This window comes from Choloepus didactylus, chromosome 9 (genome assembly GCF_015220235.1).
Source record: "Choloepus didactylus isolate mChoDid1 chromosome 9, mChoDid1.pri, whole genome shotgun sequence".
NCBI classification, from domain to species: domain Eukaryota; kingdom Metazoa; phylum Chordata; class Mammalia; order Pilosa; family Megalonychidae; genus Choloepus; species Choloepus didactylus.
Window position 1 is genome coordinate 19,712,723 of NC_051315.1, and position 18,796 is coordinate 19,731,518.

General features: G+C 34.9%; 1 protein-coding gene across 1 annotated transcript in view; it reads right to left on the reverse strand.

Annotated features, from left to right (window-relative positions):
* Positions 1-583: 583 nt before the first annotated feature.
* Positions 584-18,796, reverse strand: part of ACTR3 (actin related protein 3) — a 107,499-nt gene continuing 89,286 nt past the window's right edge. Inside the window, exons 9-12 of the mRNA XM_037848921.1 lie at positions 11,850-11,942; positions 11,523-11,648; positions 2,953-3,036; positions 584-1,804 (exon numbers count right to left, since the gene is read on the reverse strand). Of these exons, the coding sequence (XP_037704849.1) occupies positions 1,709-1,804; positions 2,953-3,036; positions 11,523-11,648; positions 11,850-11,942 (399 nt within the window). The 3' untranslated portion in view covers positions 584-1,708. The remainder of the gene's footprint in view (positions 1,805-2,952; positions 3,037-11,522; positions 11,649-11,849; positions 11,943-18,796) is intronic.

Genomic DNA, 18,796 nt, shown 5'->3' on the forward strand with positions numbered 1-18,796 from the left:
ACAGTCTGGGATGGGAAAGAAAGCTACTTTTTACTATATACTCTTTGGTACTGTTTGAATGTTTTTTTTTTTACAATGTTCACTTAACACTTTATCAAGTAAAAAAAAAGATCTTTGATACTCATTTTACAAAAATACTGATACTATTACTACAGCAACAGGACATACAGTCTGTTCTTTATATCCATACTCAAAGAAGTAAGATTCACATAAATTATTAATAAAATTTTAAATATCCCAATTCTCTCTTAAGTGAAAAGTTTACTCTCCAATTCTATCTTTATAGTAAAAACAAACAAAACACTTATGTGTTCTAGATAGGAATATTCTGATCCTATGTGTTATTTTCACAGATAATTGCATTCATAGGTAGGTACTGTTTTAATTCTAAAAAGCCTATAAAAACTCCCAATTAGTGTTCTATAAATAACCAGTAAAAATTTTAAGATCACAAGAAATTTTCTACCACACACATTATTAGGATTTCAACGAATGCCACTATTCCAATAGAATTAGAAATCATATCAAATACACAAACACAAGGGAGAAGTACATTGCTTCTAAAAAAAATACATTAGAAAAGGTAATTCAGTTTTAATTTATTTCCATCACTTTTTCTTCATGATCCAGATATTTTTAAATGTAAAGAAAATTAACTTTCCATGATATGTCAGGGACTGGCACTAAAAAAAATTTTCAAACTGCAAATGACTTATACAAATGAAAATATCCAATGGAGATCCAGTTATCAAAATGAAAGCACTCAACATATTAAAAGTTCACAATTATTTGTATAGATCACATATAAAAGTCAGTTTGCTAACCAACTCTTATGATTTTAAAGAACTATTGTAGAGGTCTGAAGAAAATAGATTGGTTAACTTGTAAACAGATTAAAGAGCTTGAAACAAGTAGTAAAAAGAAGTGTGTGCCTTTATTAGAATGGTGTTAGGCTTTAAATACACCAATTTTCATCATCAAATTATTGGTTTTTTAATAAGAAATGACACTACAGGATTGCAATACTGGTCCAACAGTCTTGTCTTTACTTTTCTATTAAAGCAAGAAACAGAATGCGAGTAATCAGAAAGCACTAGCAGGCATCAGTTAATCCAAAATACTAGCTTCTTAGTTCCAAAAGCACTTGCAAAGAAAACCATTGACAGGGTGGAAAGGGGTGGAAGCAATTCCTAATAACTGGAATCCCATGAGTGTGTATGTCAAGTCGCATGAGGCTATTTTTAGAATTTATCTTGTTACTTGGTCACTTTTTTTCCTCAAATACTACAGTTTTTCTTTGACTTTTTCCTCAAAGTATAAAAAGTATGAAATATAAACAAGCTCTTGCACTGCACACTTAGATGTGTACAATTCAAGCACTATAGAGCTATCTACATACCGATAAATCCCATCAAATCTTGGATAATTCAATAATATACAAAATATCAGGGCACAGAAAGAACTAAAACCCACTTCTTTTTGTTACACATAAGATTCAAATATTCAATCTAAAGAAAAACACTTATTTATTTTAGCTTTCCTCAACATTCGCATGGTGATATACTTATTAAAATATTCCTGTATAATTATGTTTGGTCTTATTATTGTCAAGTCAGGCTTTAAACTTCAAAACCAGCCATCCAGACAAAACAGGTAATCAGAAAGATCTCTTCCCCACCGCCCTAGCCCCGGGAACTAGAAGTCAATTTTACGACATGACTCCAAACACTGGATTGTGACGACAAATGCTAGGTCCAATTTCTTCATAATCCTTTTTGGTGTGGCATACTTGGTAGAACTCAGGCTGAAAAAAAAAAATACATATTTTTATAATGGTCAAAAATCTACTATTTTTCAATATGCTTTAAAATATATGGGTTTTTAAAATTAAACCTAAAATTAATAAGAGTCCATCCACAGTACTTGAACTAAGCTTAGAAATTCAAGCAACTCTGACCTAAAATTAGCTATAAAATCCATATCAGAACTGAAAAGGAGCAATTAACTTGAGTTCCTCCATCCTCTGCAAACATCTGTCCCTCACAGGATTATGAAATTTTGAGGAATGGAAGGTTGATTCTCAAATGACCAGCTGTTCTGCCCAGGCTTTCCCACATTGTGCAATGAACCAACAATCTAAAACAGCAGGATTAACTAAAGGTACGATAAACTACTCCCAGTCATTCTATAAAACTTTATAGATGAGCCTGCTTTTCTAACTCAAGATCTGGCATAGACAGACTACTTTATGTTATGTTTTGTGTCACCTCATTTCTCAAAAGGCAAAGTTACAAATTTGACTAGGTAATATAGCACCGTTAGAGATGACTACAATTATGGAAGAAAATAACTCTCTTCCTATTTTTAAGGGTTTTAAATCCAAGGTTGTATAGTTATTCAATTAAATGCAGATAAAAGCTCTTTTCTTATAATACTGCATGCACTACCAGGCTATAGTACCAATATTTACTAGACTAATGATATAAGAACATCTTTTAAAGGGACTTCAAGATGTTTTGATTTGGGGAGGGGGTTTTCAGAAAAACACCTTTACTCAGTTCAGAACATAAGACTTCCTATGCAATGACACAGTCAACTTTTACCTTCATGTTTTTAAATATCTGCATAGAAAGCAACAATGACCTTCTAATGTGTGCACTACCACAGAGGTAAAAGAATTTCCCCTGCAGATAAATTCTAAAACATAGTGTGAGATACTCACTGTAAAGTAATATCTAATCAGCTAAAAAAAATATGAGTATTAAATTCAAAGGATTTTACTTTTTGAAATCTATGTACCTATGTACCCAATTTTAAAACTTACATATGAAATACTTAGATAAAAATTAAAGGAATTTACTTTGCTTTTCTAAATTATCTAAGTACTGATGGATTTTTCTATATTAAAAAAAAAATTCATTCAATTTTAAAAGTAAGCTTCATTTCACTCACTGTAGAGGCCAGCATCGATCCCCCAAACCAGACTGCATATCGCTGCATGTGGTGTGTAATCACTTGTACGTCAATAGGCTTTGGCTAAAAAAGGACATAAGATAATTTCAGTGGTAAACTCAAGTAACAGTTTCTGTATCATTTAACCTTAAGTATGCTACATAAAAATAATACTTATATTAAATTCAAAAGAATTCAAAAGAAACAACTGAGATTGGTTATCTACGGGGGAGAGGGGCGGGAACACTGGAGAGGATGGGGAATAGGAATCGGATAAAATAGATGGTAGGGGACAGGTTTTACCCTTGGGAAGACGGTGCTGCAAAGGAGAGGCTAGGCCTCCCTATGGTTGTGCCTAAGAGCCTCCTCCCGAATGCCTCTTTGTTGCTCAGATGTGGCCCTCTCTCTCTAGCTAAGCCAACTTGAAAGGTGAAATCACTGCCCTCCCCCCTACGTGGGATCAGACACCCAGGGGAGTGAATCTCCCTGGCAACGTGGAATATGACTCCCGGGGAGGAATGTAGACCCGGCATCGTGGGACGGAGAACATCTTCTTGACCAAAAGGGGGATGTGAAAGGAAATGAAATAAGCTTCAGTGGCAGAGAGAATCCAAAAGGAGCCGAGAGGTCACTCTGGTGGGCACTCTTACGCACACTTTAGACAACCCTTTTTAGGTTCTAAAGAATTGGGGTAGCTGGTGGTGGATACCTGAAACTATCAAACTACAACCCAGAACCCATGAATCTCGAAGACAGTTGTATAAAAATGTAGCTTATGAGGGGTGACAAGGGGATTGGGAAAGCCATAAGGACCACACTCCACTTCGTCTAGTTTATGGATGGATGAGTAGAAAAATAGGGGAAGGAAACAAACAGACAAAGGTACCCAGTGTTCTTTTTTACTTCAATTGCTCTTTTTCACTCTAATTATTATTCTTGTTATTCTTGTGTGTGTGCTAATGAAGGTGTCAGGGATTGATTTGGGTGATGAATGTACAACTATGTAATGGTACTGTGAACAATCAAAAGTACGATTTGTTTTGTATGACTGCGTGGTATATGAATATATCTCAATAAAATGAAGATTAAAAAAAAAAAAAAAAAGACATAATGCTGAGCAAAATAAGCCAGGCACAAAAAGAGAGATATTGTATGTTACCACTAATGTGAATTCTGTGAAAAATGTACAATGTTTTATACTGTAGAATGTAGGGGACCTAGAGATACCAATTAGTGGAGGGGGAATGATAATCTAATAAGAACAGATAAACTATGGAGGGTAATCTCAAGGTTATGGGAATGCTCAGGAATGATTATGGTTTGTAAACTTTCTTGGATATAGTAAGATCATGTTGGAAGCAATAGAGTTATTTTAGGTTTTTTTTCCTCTTATTCCATTGTTTTCTTAGGGGTTGTTAATTTTCTTGGGGTATGGTAGGAACATGTTGGAAGCAATGTAGTTATTTTAGATTATTTGTTTTTCTTACTCCTCTATTTGGACATGGTTTATTAATTTTCTTGGGGTATGGTAGGAACATACTGGAAGCAAAGTAGTTATTTTAGGTTATTTGTTTTCCTTAATCCATTGCTTTGTTTGAAATGTTGTGGGGTTTTTTTGGTTGTTGTTTGCCTGTTTGTTTTTAATTTTTTGATAAACAAAGTTAAAAAATTGAAAAAAAATCAGTAGAAAAATGGGAGTAAAAACTAAATGACAAATAGGGTGGGATGGGGGGATGGTTTGGGTATTCTCTTCTCACTTTTATTTTTTATTCTTATTCTGATTCTTTCTGATGTAAGGAAAATGTTCAGAAATAGATTGTGGTGATGAACGCATAACTATATGATCATACTGTGAACAGTTGATTGTATACAATGGATGACTGTATGGTTTATGAATATATTTCAATAAAACTGAATTAAAAAAAAAAATAGATGGTAGGGGAATAACAATGAGTGTAAATTTTGTACAGCTCTGATTTGAAGAACCATGTTAATATTTCACATACTTGAAAATAAATAAATAAAACTTCAAAAGAAAGGAGGCATGTGGGTCAAAATAATATACAAGAAAAATCCGTTAAACTAACTGTATTTAAAAAAAAAAAATAACATAACCACACTGAAAAGGGACAAGCTCAAGTAACTTCTGAACACAGTATTATGACTATATGTCCTCAGATTAAAGAAAAAAAACTAAGCAAATATTGAACCCTATAGTTAGCAGGTCTATTTTTCACAGTAGTGTGGAAAAACTTCTGAAACCATATATATATATATATATATATATATTTTTTTTTTTTTTTTTTTTCCTCCTAGGATTGAGCAAAAACATAAATATATTATGGATAATGGCAGACCAGTTTCTCATTGTCAGAAAAGGGAAATGGAAAGGTAAAAGGCTAGAAAAAAACCTGGGGTGTTCTGGAACTGGAGGCATCAGCATGAATTTGTAGTTTTTAATTTATATAGAGAGAAAACTAGATATAGAAGTGCACACACACACACACACACACACACACACACACACACGTCCTAGCTCTGTCTGCTGAGAAGGTCTAGAAGTATTGACACCCCAAGTAGTAATGAACACACCTAGTATCCCAGCTTGGTTTCTTAACAGGATTTTCCTTTAAAAGGAAAAAGGGAGCCTTGAATAAATGGCTGATCCAACACTGGAAAGTATGAGATGAACCTGGAACATCTTGCTGTGCCAGAAAGTAAAGAATTGCTCAAATAATGAAGGGGCAGCATCAAAAAGGGGTAAGTGCCATACTAAATGGGTCCCACTGGCCACATGTGAAAAAATTTGAGCATGAAAATTAATGCTATTAATGGATTACAGCCCATAGAAGAATACAAAAAACATACTACTGAATGAGTGAATGAGGGACATAGTGGTTTGGAGCTATATATCCTAGAAAAACATGTTCTTACACTTAATCCATTCATGTGGATGTGAAACTGTTATAAATAGGACTTCTCATGAGATTACTTCAGTTAAGGAATAGCCCAGCTGAATCAGGGTGGGTCTTAGTCCTATTACTGAAGGCCTTATAGGAGGGTAGGTCACACAGAGAGAGAAGGCCAGAGGCAGCAGCCAGAAGAGGCTGCCACATGCTCTGCCATATGATAAAAAAAAAAACAACAAAAACTAAGGACCACCAGCAGCCAGCTCCAGAACAAGAAAAGTCTCCTAGGATGGGAGAAAGCATTGCCTTGATGACACCTTGATTGTGGACATCTCCAAGCCTTGAGCCAATAAATTCCTATTTAAGCGAACCCATTGCATGGTATTTGCTTCAGCAGCCAAGAAACTAAAACAAGGGAGAAAGGAAAACTTTCCTTTATAGAAAAATGAGAACTGAAAAACATGGAATGATGGACGACTTTACAAAACACTGTTTGGCAACTATCACAATAACAACTGTTTAGGCCAGTCCAAATACAGATGCTAAAACCCAATGGTTCACAAAAGGGGAAAACGAAATGAAACAAAACAAAGTTTCAGTGGCTGTGAGATTTCAAATGGAGTCGAGAAGTCACTCTGGAGGGTATTCTTATGCGCTATGTTGATAACCCTTTTAGTTTTTAGTGTATTGGAATAGCTAGAAAGAAATACCTGAAACTGTCTAGTTGCAACCCAGTAGCCTTGATTCTTGAAGACAATTATATAGCTATGTAGCTTACACGGTGTGACTGTGTGATTGTGAAAACCTTGTGGCTCACACTCCCTTTATCCAGTGTATGGACAAATAAGTACAAAAACGGGGACAAAAACTAAATGAATAAAATGGAGTGGGATGGGGGGATGGAATGCTTTGGGTGTTCTTTTTTACTTTTACTTTTATTCTTATTTTCCTTCTTTTTGGAGTAAAGAAAATGTTCAAAAATTGACTGAGGTGATGAACGCACAACTATATGATGGTACTGTGAACAGCTGATTATGCACCATGGATGACTGTATGGTATGTGACTACATCTCAATAAAACTAAATTAAAAAGAAAAATAAAACCAGTGGTTCAAAGTTTAATGAGAAAAAGGATAGTTAAATAGTCTGAAAGTATCTCCTCATAAGATTTTTATGAAACATAAAGGAAAAAAAAGCATAGTGGAGAATCCTGGCAGGCACAACTTTAAGTGATCAAAGTTAACATAGAAGACAAATTGCATTATGTGTCTACTGATAAGATGCTCTGAAGAGGATACATTATCACTTCTATGATATTTTGCCAAAGGTGCATAATCTGAATCTAATTATGAGGAAACATCAGGCAAACCCAAATTGAGGGCTGTGCTACAAATTAAATGACCTGCACTCTTCAAAAATGTGAAGATCATGAAAGGCAAAAAAGACTGAATAACTGGTTACAGATTAAAGGGACATGCAACTAAATGAAATAAGTAATCCTGGATTAGATCCTGGACCAGAAAAAATATATAATTTTTTTTTCTTTTGCCATAAAGGACATCATTGTGAGACAATTGGTGAAATCTGAATCATCTATATTCAGATAACAGTATTATATCAAGGTTAATTTTTATAATTTTGATCACTGTAATGCCATTATTTTTAGGAAATATACACTAAAGTAGTTAGGGATAATGAGGTATCATAGTCCCAACTTTCTCTCAAATATTTCAGAAAAAAATAATTTGTGTGTGTGTACATATAGATATATTTGCAAAAACAGAATGATAAAGCAAACATAATAATGTTAACATTTGGGGAATTGTAGGTAGATAGAATGCAGGAATTCTTGCTACTAACTTTGTAACTTCTATAGGTATGAAATTATTTCAAAATAAAAAGTTTCAAACAGCTCCAGAAAACACTTAAAGGATTAGAGTAGTAGGGCAAGTACTGACTCAAAAGTCTACTTAAAAGCTATAGGCTCTCCTGCTGGCCCCTTCCCAATCCCTTCATGAGGTGGGCACTGAGTCAGCCTGCGTTTCCAATGCAGACCCCTGGCCCTGATTCTGGAGGGTGCAGAGTAACCCTCATGCATGTTCTGAGAGTATGCGTGTCTGGCCCAATCTTTCTGGCAGTGGCCTGAGGGACTCACTGTCCCAGAATTTGCCCTGCATGAGGAAGGCAGCTCATTGAGCTCTCCTACAGAATGCTCTAGGAAAACACTCAAATCTTGCTACCCGGGGAAGGGGATTGCTGGCTGTAGGACAAACAGTGCAGTGCCCTGGATCATGAGGAAACTGTTTACTGGAGATATTCATATCCATGTAAGCAGGGGAATCCTAGGACCATATACACATGCCCAAGCCAAGAGGTGTGCACAGAAAGGATCAGGGAGGCCCTACACTTTCACCTGGAGCTATTCTCCAAACTCTCTCTATGGATAAAACCTCACAGGTCAATCTGCAAAGTGTTTTATTATTATTTTTTTTATTTTATTTTAAAATAAAACACTGTTTAGTTTCTCCTTTTTCCTCTTGGGTGTAATTTCATGGTGCAAGTAATGGACAGTTTCTAAGGAGATTTAATATGTGTGTGTGCGCGCACGTGTGTGTTAACTTCCAAGACAGCATAAAGTAGAAAGCTCAGATTTTAGAAATATGCAACGTATCAATATATAGTGGCACAATCAATTATCTGATTCTTAATTATTATATTCTGTATATATACTGTTTAAGCATATGGAACATTTCTTGTGGCCTGTTTAGGCTACATGATGTAGGCAACAAAAGGAATAACTGAAATTGAGAATATTCTGCAAAGGAAAATGAACTTTAAACATGTGGTACTGCTGCTGATGAGCAGAGAATTTCACAAGACTGGTTGTCATCTTCTCCATGTAGATCTCTAATTGGCTTGAAAATATGTCACATGTGCATATCTGCACTCTACTTTGAGGCACACACTAATCAGAATGATCTATGCCAAAAGTAGAGAATCAAGAGCAATTTTAAATAAAGATCCAGTCCTTTCTTTCCTTACTCTCCGTAAGGTATTGTTCTCCCAGTAATAGTATAATTTGAGGCCATGAGAATGTCCAAATTAAGGTATCATCAAGGTGATGCTTTCTTCCTATAGACTGGTTGCAGGTCCTCTGCCACATTATAAGACACATGGTGGTGTCTGGTGGACTCTTCCTTCTCTTCTGGGTTTCACTGCTTTCAGCTTCATGCTTCCATGGCTTTCTCTACAGTGTTTCATTTTTAACTTCTTTTTTTTTTTTTTTAAACTCCTGGAATTCAAGGACAGCTCTGCCTAACATTAGGTGGATACAAGCTAAAGGAAAAGATGCCTCAGAGTCTAAATTCCAGAGATAACACAATATAATATCAAAATGTCTAGGTTTCAACAAAAGTTTACAAAACATAAAAAGAAACAGGAAGGGAAGGCCCAAGCAAAAGATAAGATTAAAACATTAGAAACCATCAATGAGAAGGATCCAAACCTGGGACAATCCAGACAGACAAAAAATGGTCCTTAATATGCTCAAAGAGCTAAAGGAAAACATGGACAAAGAACTAAAGGAATTAAGAGAAATAAAAGATGAACACACAGAAAATAACAAAGACAGAAATTATGAAAAGAAACTAAACAGAGCTAAAGACCACAGTAACACTAAAAATTCCCTAGAGAGGTTTAACAGCAGATTGGAGCCAGCAGAAAAAAGAATTGGTGACTCTGACAATAACACAATTGAAATCATCCACTCTGAGGAACAGAAAGAGGAAAGAATGAAAAAAAAGTAAACAAAACCTGAGTAACATGTGGGACACATAAGCATACCAATATACACATTTGTGGGAGTTTCAGAAGGAAAAGAAATAAAGGGGCAGAGAGAATATTCAAAGAAACAATAGCTGAAAACTTCTCAAATTTAACAAAAGACATGAATATAAACATCCAAGATGCTCAAAAAACTCCAAACAGGAGGGAGGAAAAAGAAACAAAAGAGATAATCACAAATGCAATACATGATACTGAATGGGATCTCAGAATGCAGAAGAATAGTCCCCAAAAGACATTATGGGGACACAAGAAAAAATTGGAATAAAGAACATAAGCTATATATTAAAGTTAAATTTCTTGAACTTGATAACTGAGCTTATGGTGATTACATAAGGGGAATATCTGTGTTCATTGGAAATGTACAAAGAAGTATTGTATGGTCAAGGAGTGTGATGCGTGCAACCTGCTCTCAAATGTTCAGGAAATAGATGACAGACAGACAGATAATGGATTTGGGCATCTGGGGGACAAGGGACATGTTAGAGTTCTCTGTATGGGATTTGTAATATTTTCACAACTGTCCAGTCAGTTTGAAATTATGTCAAAATAAAAAGTTTAAAAAATTAATATTGAAATAGAGAAGAAAATCAAATATTGAAACAGATAAAGAGCTTTGAAAATATGTTATGAAGATCTATAAAAATGACTATCAAATAAAATAAAAAGGAAGGAGGCAGAGGCCTCTGACATATAGGTTTTTACCTACATCCCTGGATATGTCAGTATAATGCCGACATCACTGGGAAAAAAATTCCCCATCTCTTATGTAAAAACATACAAAAAGCTTAAGGACATGTTGAACATTTTTACTTTACTGAAATTCTATACTGAAAAATACATAGCATGTCTTTTTCTCATTTCATGAATCTGTAATAAGTCATTAAAAACTAAACAACTACTTAATATACCCATAACCACCAGACTATTAAGGCAATCCATTCACTTCAATCTGTCAAATATTTTAATAGAAACTGAAAAAACTCATAATCAATGTATTAGCATGATTCTCAGTACAGAGAATTTGACGGGTGGGTAAGTGGAATCTGGGAATGGGGGGAACAAAAACCAAAGAACATTAATCTATTACCTGAGTTAGAGATCATGTCATTATGGTGGCAGAGCTCAATAATACTTTGCCTTCCACCCAAAACATACTTTTTACTGTAGTCCAAGGAATGGGGTTAAGATAGTTAAAGTTTATGTGCTGAAAACAGTCCACTTTCATGAAATTTCTCAATAAGAGCAAACCCTAGAGTGTAAAATGAGTTCTACTTAGCAACTTATCCTCTGCAACAAAGCTTTGCTTCAATATTCTTACATTTAATAAGAATGAAACATAAAATTTTCCGAAATTTTGTTCAGACATTTTAGAATTTAAAATTCTTAATTCGGACATGAACCACCAATTTGATTTCACACTATGAAGCTGCTATGAGAGACCTAGAGCCAGTTTGTGAATGCATGCTTGACCACTCAACATCAGCATTGTTCTCAACTCTGCTTTACTGTTTTGCTACAGAGATATTTAAAATTTGGGTTATCCATAAAGATTATCCCTGAAATATACAATGAATCTACTATATATGGTATTTCTGATAGCTATAGCTAAGAATATTTTCCAGAAATACAGACAATATCCTAGAGGAATCATATGGCCAAGAATATCAGGGACATGAATCTGTAACATTAACTACTTCCTTGTAGAATACCTGATAAGTAGGAAAATAAGAGAAAAAATTGGCAGATACTCCCCATCCCCACTATCATAATCAAGGTACCCCTCATAACCTTCCCACCAATAACTGGGAAACCAACCTTCAATCTACCGCCACTCAATTCCTCACTTAATTTCAGCCTGGCATCCACGGTCCTTTTCAAATCTCTTTGCAAGCGACGTCCAAAGTCCCTGAACATGGTTGAACCTCCAGAGAGGACAATGTTCTATAGTAGAGGAGAAAAACAAATAATATGATCTTTATTTAAAAGGAAAGAAGTGAAATTTAAAGATATAACAAACAGTACTACAATTCTATTATACTCTTTCAAGAGTTTTTTTTTAATTTAATATTAAACAAAGGACAGAAAATAAAGGTTTTTTTTAGTAGTAGGACCTTGAATAACAATTTTTCAATAAATACTGACCTTGTAGAGAGGACGCCTGACATCAATAGGACAATTCTGAATTACCTCATCTACTACTTCTGAGATAGGTTGTGTGAAATCTGGATTAGCAAACTGGGAAATAAGAAATTTGAGTTTAATAGAGATTAGATTGCTACTGACTTATTATCACTATAAAAAGTTAAGAAGCAAAGTTTCCAGTTCAAATACAAAAGGTCTTTTAAAACTTGTAAGTTCTGGTCTGTAATTGATTCAAATGCAAGAAGTTGAAATCAAGAGATTTCAGAAGAAATCAAATTAAATAATGATATATGCTATTTTGAAACCATCAGAAAGCAAAAATGTGAAGCTACACAAATACTATAAGCAGACAAACATCTGGGTAAATAGAAGTCAGTACATGCTGGTGAGACTATAGATTACATAACCACTTCAAAGAACAATCTGGCAACACCTAATAAAGTTTAAAGTGCAAAGACCATTAACGCTGCTGCTTAGAACAAACCCTAAAGGAACTCTCACACATATGTGCTGAGAGTTACATAAAAGTTTAGTCACTGCAGCCTTGTGTATGAGAGCAAAACCTATTCAAAAGTCCATTAGGAGAGAATGAGATAAATAAAATGCTGCATATTCATATGATGATATGCAAAATATCTCCACATAATTGTCACTCAAAAGCAAAACTCATTTGGTAAAAAGCTAACTTCAAAAAAACTTGAGTGATTCTATTTACATAAATTTTAAGCAAAAAATTATGTTTCGTATGGATTACATGCACATGTAAAAGAAAACATGGACTAGGTATATAGCAAATTCATGATAGCAGTATCTCAAGACAAGGAAGGAAAAGGATAAAAAGGAAGTAGAGAAAGGGAAAGATTTGGGAAACGGACTTTATCTGTAATATTTAACTGCTTTAAAAAAATCTCAATATGATAAATGTTACATTAACGTGATTATCTGGGGTGGTAGGTACATATGTTTTATATTACATGGCATACTTTCTTGAATTTTTTTTTAAACAGACTGGTTAGGTAATTGTTTGACAATAAAAATCACTATGAAAAGGAATATGTGGTTGAAAATACGTAAATGAAAAAAAAAACATGCAAAAAGAAATGATACAAAATATTAGAGAAAGCTTCCTTTCTTCCCCATTATTTATTTTTATATGTGTGCCCTGTGGTTTCTAAAACACACTGTATATTTCTTGAGAGAGGAACCACAAAAAAGAAAAACAAAAGTAGTTTTCAAAAGCTAGATCTGATGATCAAACTTGTATTCTCCAACAAAGATCTCACTTTACTAAAACTTTTCAAAAATAAAGGTTTAAGTGGCCATGTATTTAAAATAAAAAAAAGAAAGCCTAGTTCAGATTATTCCTAGTTTAAAAATAAAAAGGTCGAGGGACCTTAAAGGTACAGAGTTTCTGTTGAGGGGTGATGAAAAATTTTGGAACATTGTGGGGATGGCCGCACAATGTTGTAAATGTAATGAATAGCACTGAACTGTACCCTTGACAATGGTTAAAATGGCAAATTTTAAGTTATATATATTTTAATACAATAAAAATAGTAAAAACTAAAAATAAACATAAAAAAATAGAAACCTAATTCTAATGTGTTAAAAACCAACAAGTGTACTTTATTAGAAAGAATAAAATTTGAAATACCGTCTAGAAAATAGGCTGCCAACTACTTCTCTCAACCTTTCATTTTTAAGTAGTTTGCTTTAATGGGTGAGACAACGTTCCTTTGTTCATTAAATAGATTCTACAACTTAAGTGATAAATATTAGATATGTGTCAACTTTTAAAATAAATTTTAAATTATTTAGAGGCTGGGCATATAATGAAAAAAGATTTAATGTTTCTTAAGTGATGAAGCATACTGGTACAAAATATTTTAATTAACATAAAATATCACTAACAAAGATTCTACTGACCTCTACTACCATAAGAGAAAAGAAACCGGTGGACAAAATCTATCTTCTGAAGGACGCTGAGGAGTGTACATAAAAACCCTTAATAGGAATATATAGTGGGTCCAGAATTATGGCTCAATTTAAACCCTGAAAGCCCTACCCATAGGTTGTACAAAGGGTGTATTTTATCTGTCATGGGGTAAGCACATGTTGTATTCAAGGGGGAAATAGAGAATACAGCTCAACTTAGCTGTCTCTACACATCATTTAAAGATAAACTCATGTGCAGGCAGGGAATGGCACAGTCAAGGATTAAGTGGAATGAACAGCAGAATTGAAATTCTTGAAATTCTATTTTCCAAGATTACACTCGTGATCGTGAACAATCTTATTCTAAGCCTTGGACTGTGAAATCTCTAAGGAACCTTTAGTTATCAAAACATTATGCTTTTCAGACTCTTGCTCCAGAGAAGCTAAGACAGGACAAACGCCCCGAGAGCAACTGAGAGAGACATTTTGAAGAGGAGCTGCAGCCTAGAGAGGAACGTCCTGGGAGAAAGCCATTTTGAAACCGGAACTTTGGAGCAGACACCAGCCACGTGCCTTCCCAGCTAACAGAGGTTTTCCGGACAACATTGGCCATCCTCCAGTGAAGGTACCCGATTGTTGATGTGTTACCTTGGACATTTTATGGCCTTAAGACTGTAACTGTGTAACCAAATAAACCCCCTTTATAAAAGCCAAAAAAAAAAACAAAAAAACATTATGCTTTTATGATCCCATACTGATACTTCAATCCGTCATTGAAAAAAAAAGAGAGATTTAGTTCCCCTAAATCTGGATAGGCAATATTAACAATTTAACACAGAAATGAGTTCTATGATACTCATTTTAAAAAGTGTTATCGACTTATTAAGGCAGAATCTGAAAATTCTTTACATAACATTGTACTTTGTTAGCCATAATCTTCAGGTTTTTTCCTAAAATAACTGCCTGTTTTTCACAAACACACACACACATAACCTTCCTATAATTCTTTCTCTACCTTTACAATAGTTTACCAGCTATATCACGAGCAAATGGAAGGCAGAGAGAGAGTCATTCATTCCTGTGCTACATCTCTGTGCTTTCCTCATAGTTTTTAATCAGGAATGCACAAAAGAAGAAAAAATATGAAACTTTTAAATATTCACATACCCTGGATTCACCCAAAGAAATTCTCATTTAGAAAGAAATGAAGTCCGACTTGGGAACATCTTTTGAAAAAGCTCAGAGATTAAGTCTGCAGAATCCCAGGTGGGAACGAGTAGAATAAAATGTAGTAAAGCAGCAGAGAGTAAATATTTAGTAAATAAATAAAGAAAAAAATTAATAATAAATTGTTAGAGACTATTCATCTTTAATTCTAATAGGCTCAACCTAAGGTCTCTAATAAGAACAAATATAGGCTTTTTATTTCAGTTTCAGCAAAATGGTTAGTTATGCCTTTATCTGTCCCCTGATCAGGTCTTAAGATTACTGCTACTGAGAATATAAGCGGCTGTCAAAGGAGGGGTAGAGAATACCCAAGTAAATATAGCAGTCCCAATTTTTCTATACTTGGAAATGTACTTTAAAACTTTAAAATTTAGGAAAGCTTTGTGACAAAAATTCAATTTCCTTCAGAAACAAAAAGTCAAAGTACCAAATCCATTCCTTCTAAACTGGCAGTTCTTTCTAATATTTGTAATGAATTTAGCAGTTCAAAAAGAAACTTCCTTGCTCTTTCATATATTGTAATTCATTGTTCAATCACTGAGAAGTTCAGATGTCCACTTTCTTCTAGCCAAAACAAAAAACACAGTTAAATCCTTCAAATGACAGAGGAACTGAGACACAGATTGTTTAAAATTCTAGAAAAATATCTTAACATATTTTCTCCTCACTTAAAAAGTAACACAATTCATACAATAGAAAAAAGAGGTCTAATCTGGGAAAACAGGGTGAACTGAATGCACACATCTAATCTGGCTCTCTCCCAAAACTCTACTAGAAGTAATAGTAAAGAGAAAACTTATAAACTGCATAATCCCCAGAGTATGGAGAGACCAGAAAAGGAAGATGTAACAGCAACAAAATTTCATAAGCTGGAAAGCAGATGGGTAAGACTTTGCAGGACTTAATAAGTTATCAGTAGGGAAAGCCAGGAATTAAGCTGTTTTATATCACAAACCCTCAAAGAAATGGCTGCACCTGGTAGCTCTGAAATTGAGGCAGAAGAGGGACAGGGAGAACTACTTGTTGAAAGTCTGTCTGAAAAGTCCCCAGATCCCCTGTCCAAAGAAGTCTATCAGCTGCCTCCTTCCCAACCCAGGAGAAAATTGGTAAATCTATTCTCTAAAGAGAATAAAATAGGGCATCCCAGGACTCTTAATTGCAGCTGAAATGACTGAAACCAGGGGGATTTTAAGTGGAAGTATGCAGCCTGCTACTGGTACACACATGATAGCTTGTTTCGCTGTCAGACTTTACTCCAGAAAAGAAACACATGCACAGGTCATTCTCCTTCCAAAGGAAAAGCCACAGTCAACAACCCCACCCACAAAGTTCAGATTTCCAATCAGATTCTTAGTGCCCCCTTCTTAAATATGAAGGAACACATTCACCATTCACTCCACCAAGGATTATCAGAGAGATTATCAGCGAGCCTCTGACATGAAAAATATAGGGATCAAAACACAGAGAAAAGACAATTTGGAAGAACCTATGCAAAAAGAAAACTTAAAAAACAAACAAACTATGATTAATATCCTCAGAGAGCCAGAAGATATGCAACCGTGAATCAGGAACAAGGAAAAGCATAAAAAAGAATATTTAAAAGCAAGTGTGAGGAAACATTGAGGACTAGTGGTTTAGTATGCCAAGCCCTCTTTCTTGGGGCTTGCCCTCACGGAGCTTGTTACTGCAAAGGAGAGGCTAAACCTGCTTATAATTGTGCCTAAGAGTCTCCCCTGAGTACCTCTTCGTTGCTCAGATGTGGCCTTTTCTCTCCAGCTAACCCAACTTGGCAGGTGAACTCATTGGCCTCCCCCCTACATGGGACCTGACTCCCAGGGGTGTAAATCTACCTGGCAATGCAGGATATGACTCCCGAGGATGAATCTGAACCCAACATTGTGGGATTGAGAACATCTTGACCAAAAATGGGATGTGAAATGAAACAAAATAAGTTTCAGTGGCTGAGAGATTCCAAAGGGAGTTGAGTGGTCACTCAGGTGGGCACTCTTATGCACTATACAGATAACCCTTTTTACGTTTTAATGTACTGAACAGATAGAAGTAAATACCTGAAACTATCAAACTGCAACCCAGATGCCTTGACTCTTGAAGACAATTGTATAGCAATGTAGCTTACAAGCGGCAAGTGTGATTGTGAAAGCTTTGTGAAAAATAGGGTGGGGGGGGATGATGTGGGTGTTTTTTTTTACTTTCATTTTTTATTCTTATTTTTACTTTTTCTGGTATAAAGAAAATGTTCAAAAAAATAGACTGGGGTGACGAATGCACGACTATATGATGGTACTATGAACAGCTGACTGTATACCACGGATGATTGTATGGTATGTGAATATATATCTCAATAAAACTGAATTTTAAAAAAGTAAATGAACAATGGGGGAAGGAGGGGAACGGGATGTTTTGGATGTTTTTTATTTTAATTTTAATTTTACTTTTTGGAGTAATGAAAATGTTCAAAGTTTGACTGTGGTGATGAATCCATAACTATATGACGATACTGTGAACAACTGATTGTACACTTGGATGATTGTTATGTGAATATATCTCAATAAAATTGCATTTTAAAAAAAGCAGGTGTGAGGGAAGCTCTTGGAAATTAAAAATATTACCAGAAATAATAGATTAGAGGTTTTAGAAGGTTAAGTTGAAGAAATTGCCTAAAGATTTCGGTCGAAAAGACAGAAAAAAACTTGAAGAGGAAAGCTGAAGAAAGTGGGCCAGTATATCAAATGTCCACTATCCAAACAGGAGAGCCAAAGACAGAACAAAGAAAATATTAAGAAGGAAGTAATCAGCTAAATAATTTAATATTTTTCCAGAAAGAAATGAGTTTCCAGATTTCAAGTGCCCACCACAAGAGATGAAAACAGAGTCCCATGAGGGCACATCATAAAATTTCAGAAAGCTCGGGACAAAGAGAAGATCCTAAAAGCATCTGGAAAGATGGAAAAAACGAAGGAAAAAAAAAAAAAAAAAACCAAAAAAAACAAGTCCTAAAACAAGATTTAGGAATAGAATTTTCCCGCTAAATTGTAACACTAGAAGAGAAAGCAATTGAGCAGTGGCTTCAAAATGCTTAAGAAAAATGATTTCCAATCTAAAATTCTATACCGAAATTATCAAGCAAGTGTGAAGACATGCAAGGTCTTAAAATTTTCCTCTCCCATGCACCCTTTCATCAGGAACCCTACTGCCAAATGATCTCCACTGAAATAAAGAACTGAACAGTAAGGAAGAGGAAGACATGAGCAGAGAGGGAACCAACACAGGACAGACAAAGACAATCCCCAGGACGACTATGACAGCTCTGTACTTGGAGCAGATAGAAATGAGTTCAAATTGGGGCATACTTCGGCTCCAGAAAATTAAATCGATGAAAAAAAAGCCTATGCACTTAAGAGGACACTTCCACAACTGGTAGAGAGAGTTTGGAGGTGAAGTAATAATTAGTGAAACACTAAGCAAACAATTTATTAATGACCCCATGAAACACAAAGCACAGGATAGAAAAATATTTCATGGTTAACTACAAGGCTCAGATCTGAATAAAATTGTATAGTCATAAAAATATACACACTGAATTTAAATTAAAACATAATTGGAACGATAAGGGAATGGGAAGGGTATGGTGTGTGATGGGGACCAAAGGAGGCGAGAGAAGGCAATTTCTCTTCCACAGCCTGAAGTTAATAGAAAAAGACTAAAACTGAAAAAACTTGAAGTTGCAATATAATCTAGTAATTTAGAACTACGGAAGCAATCAC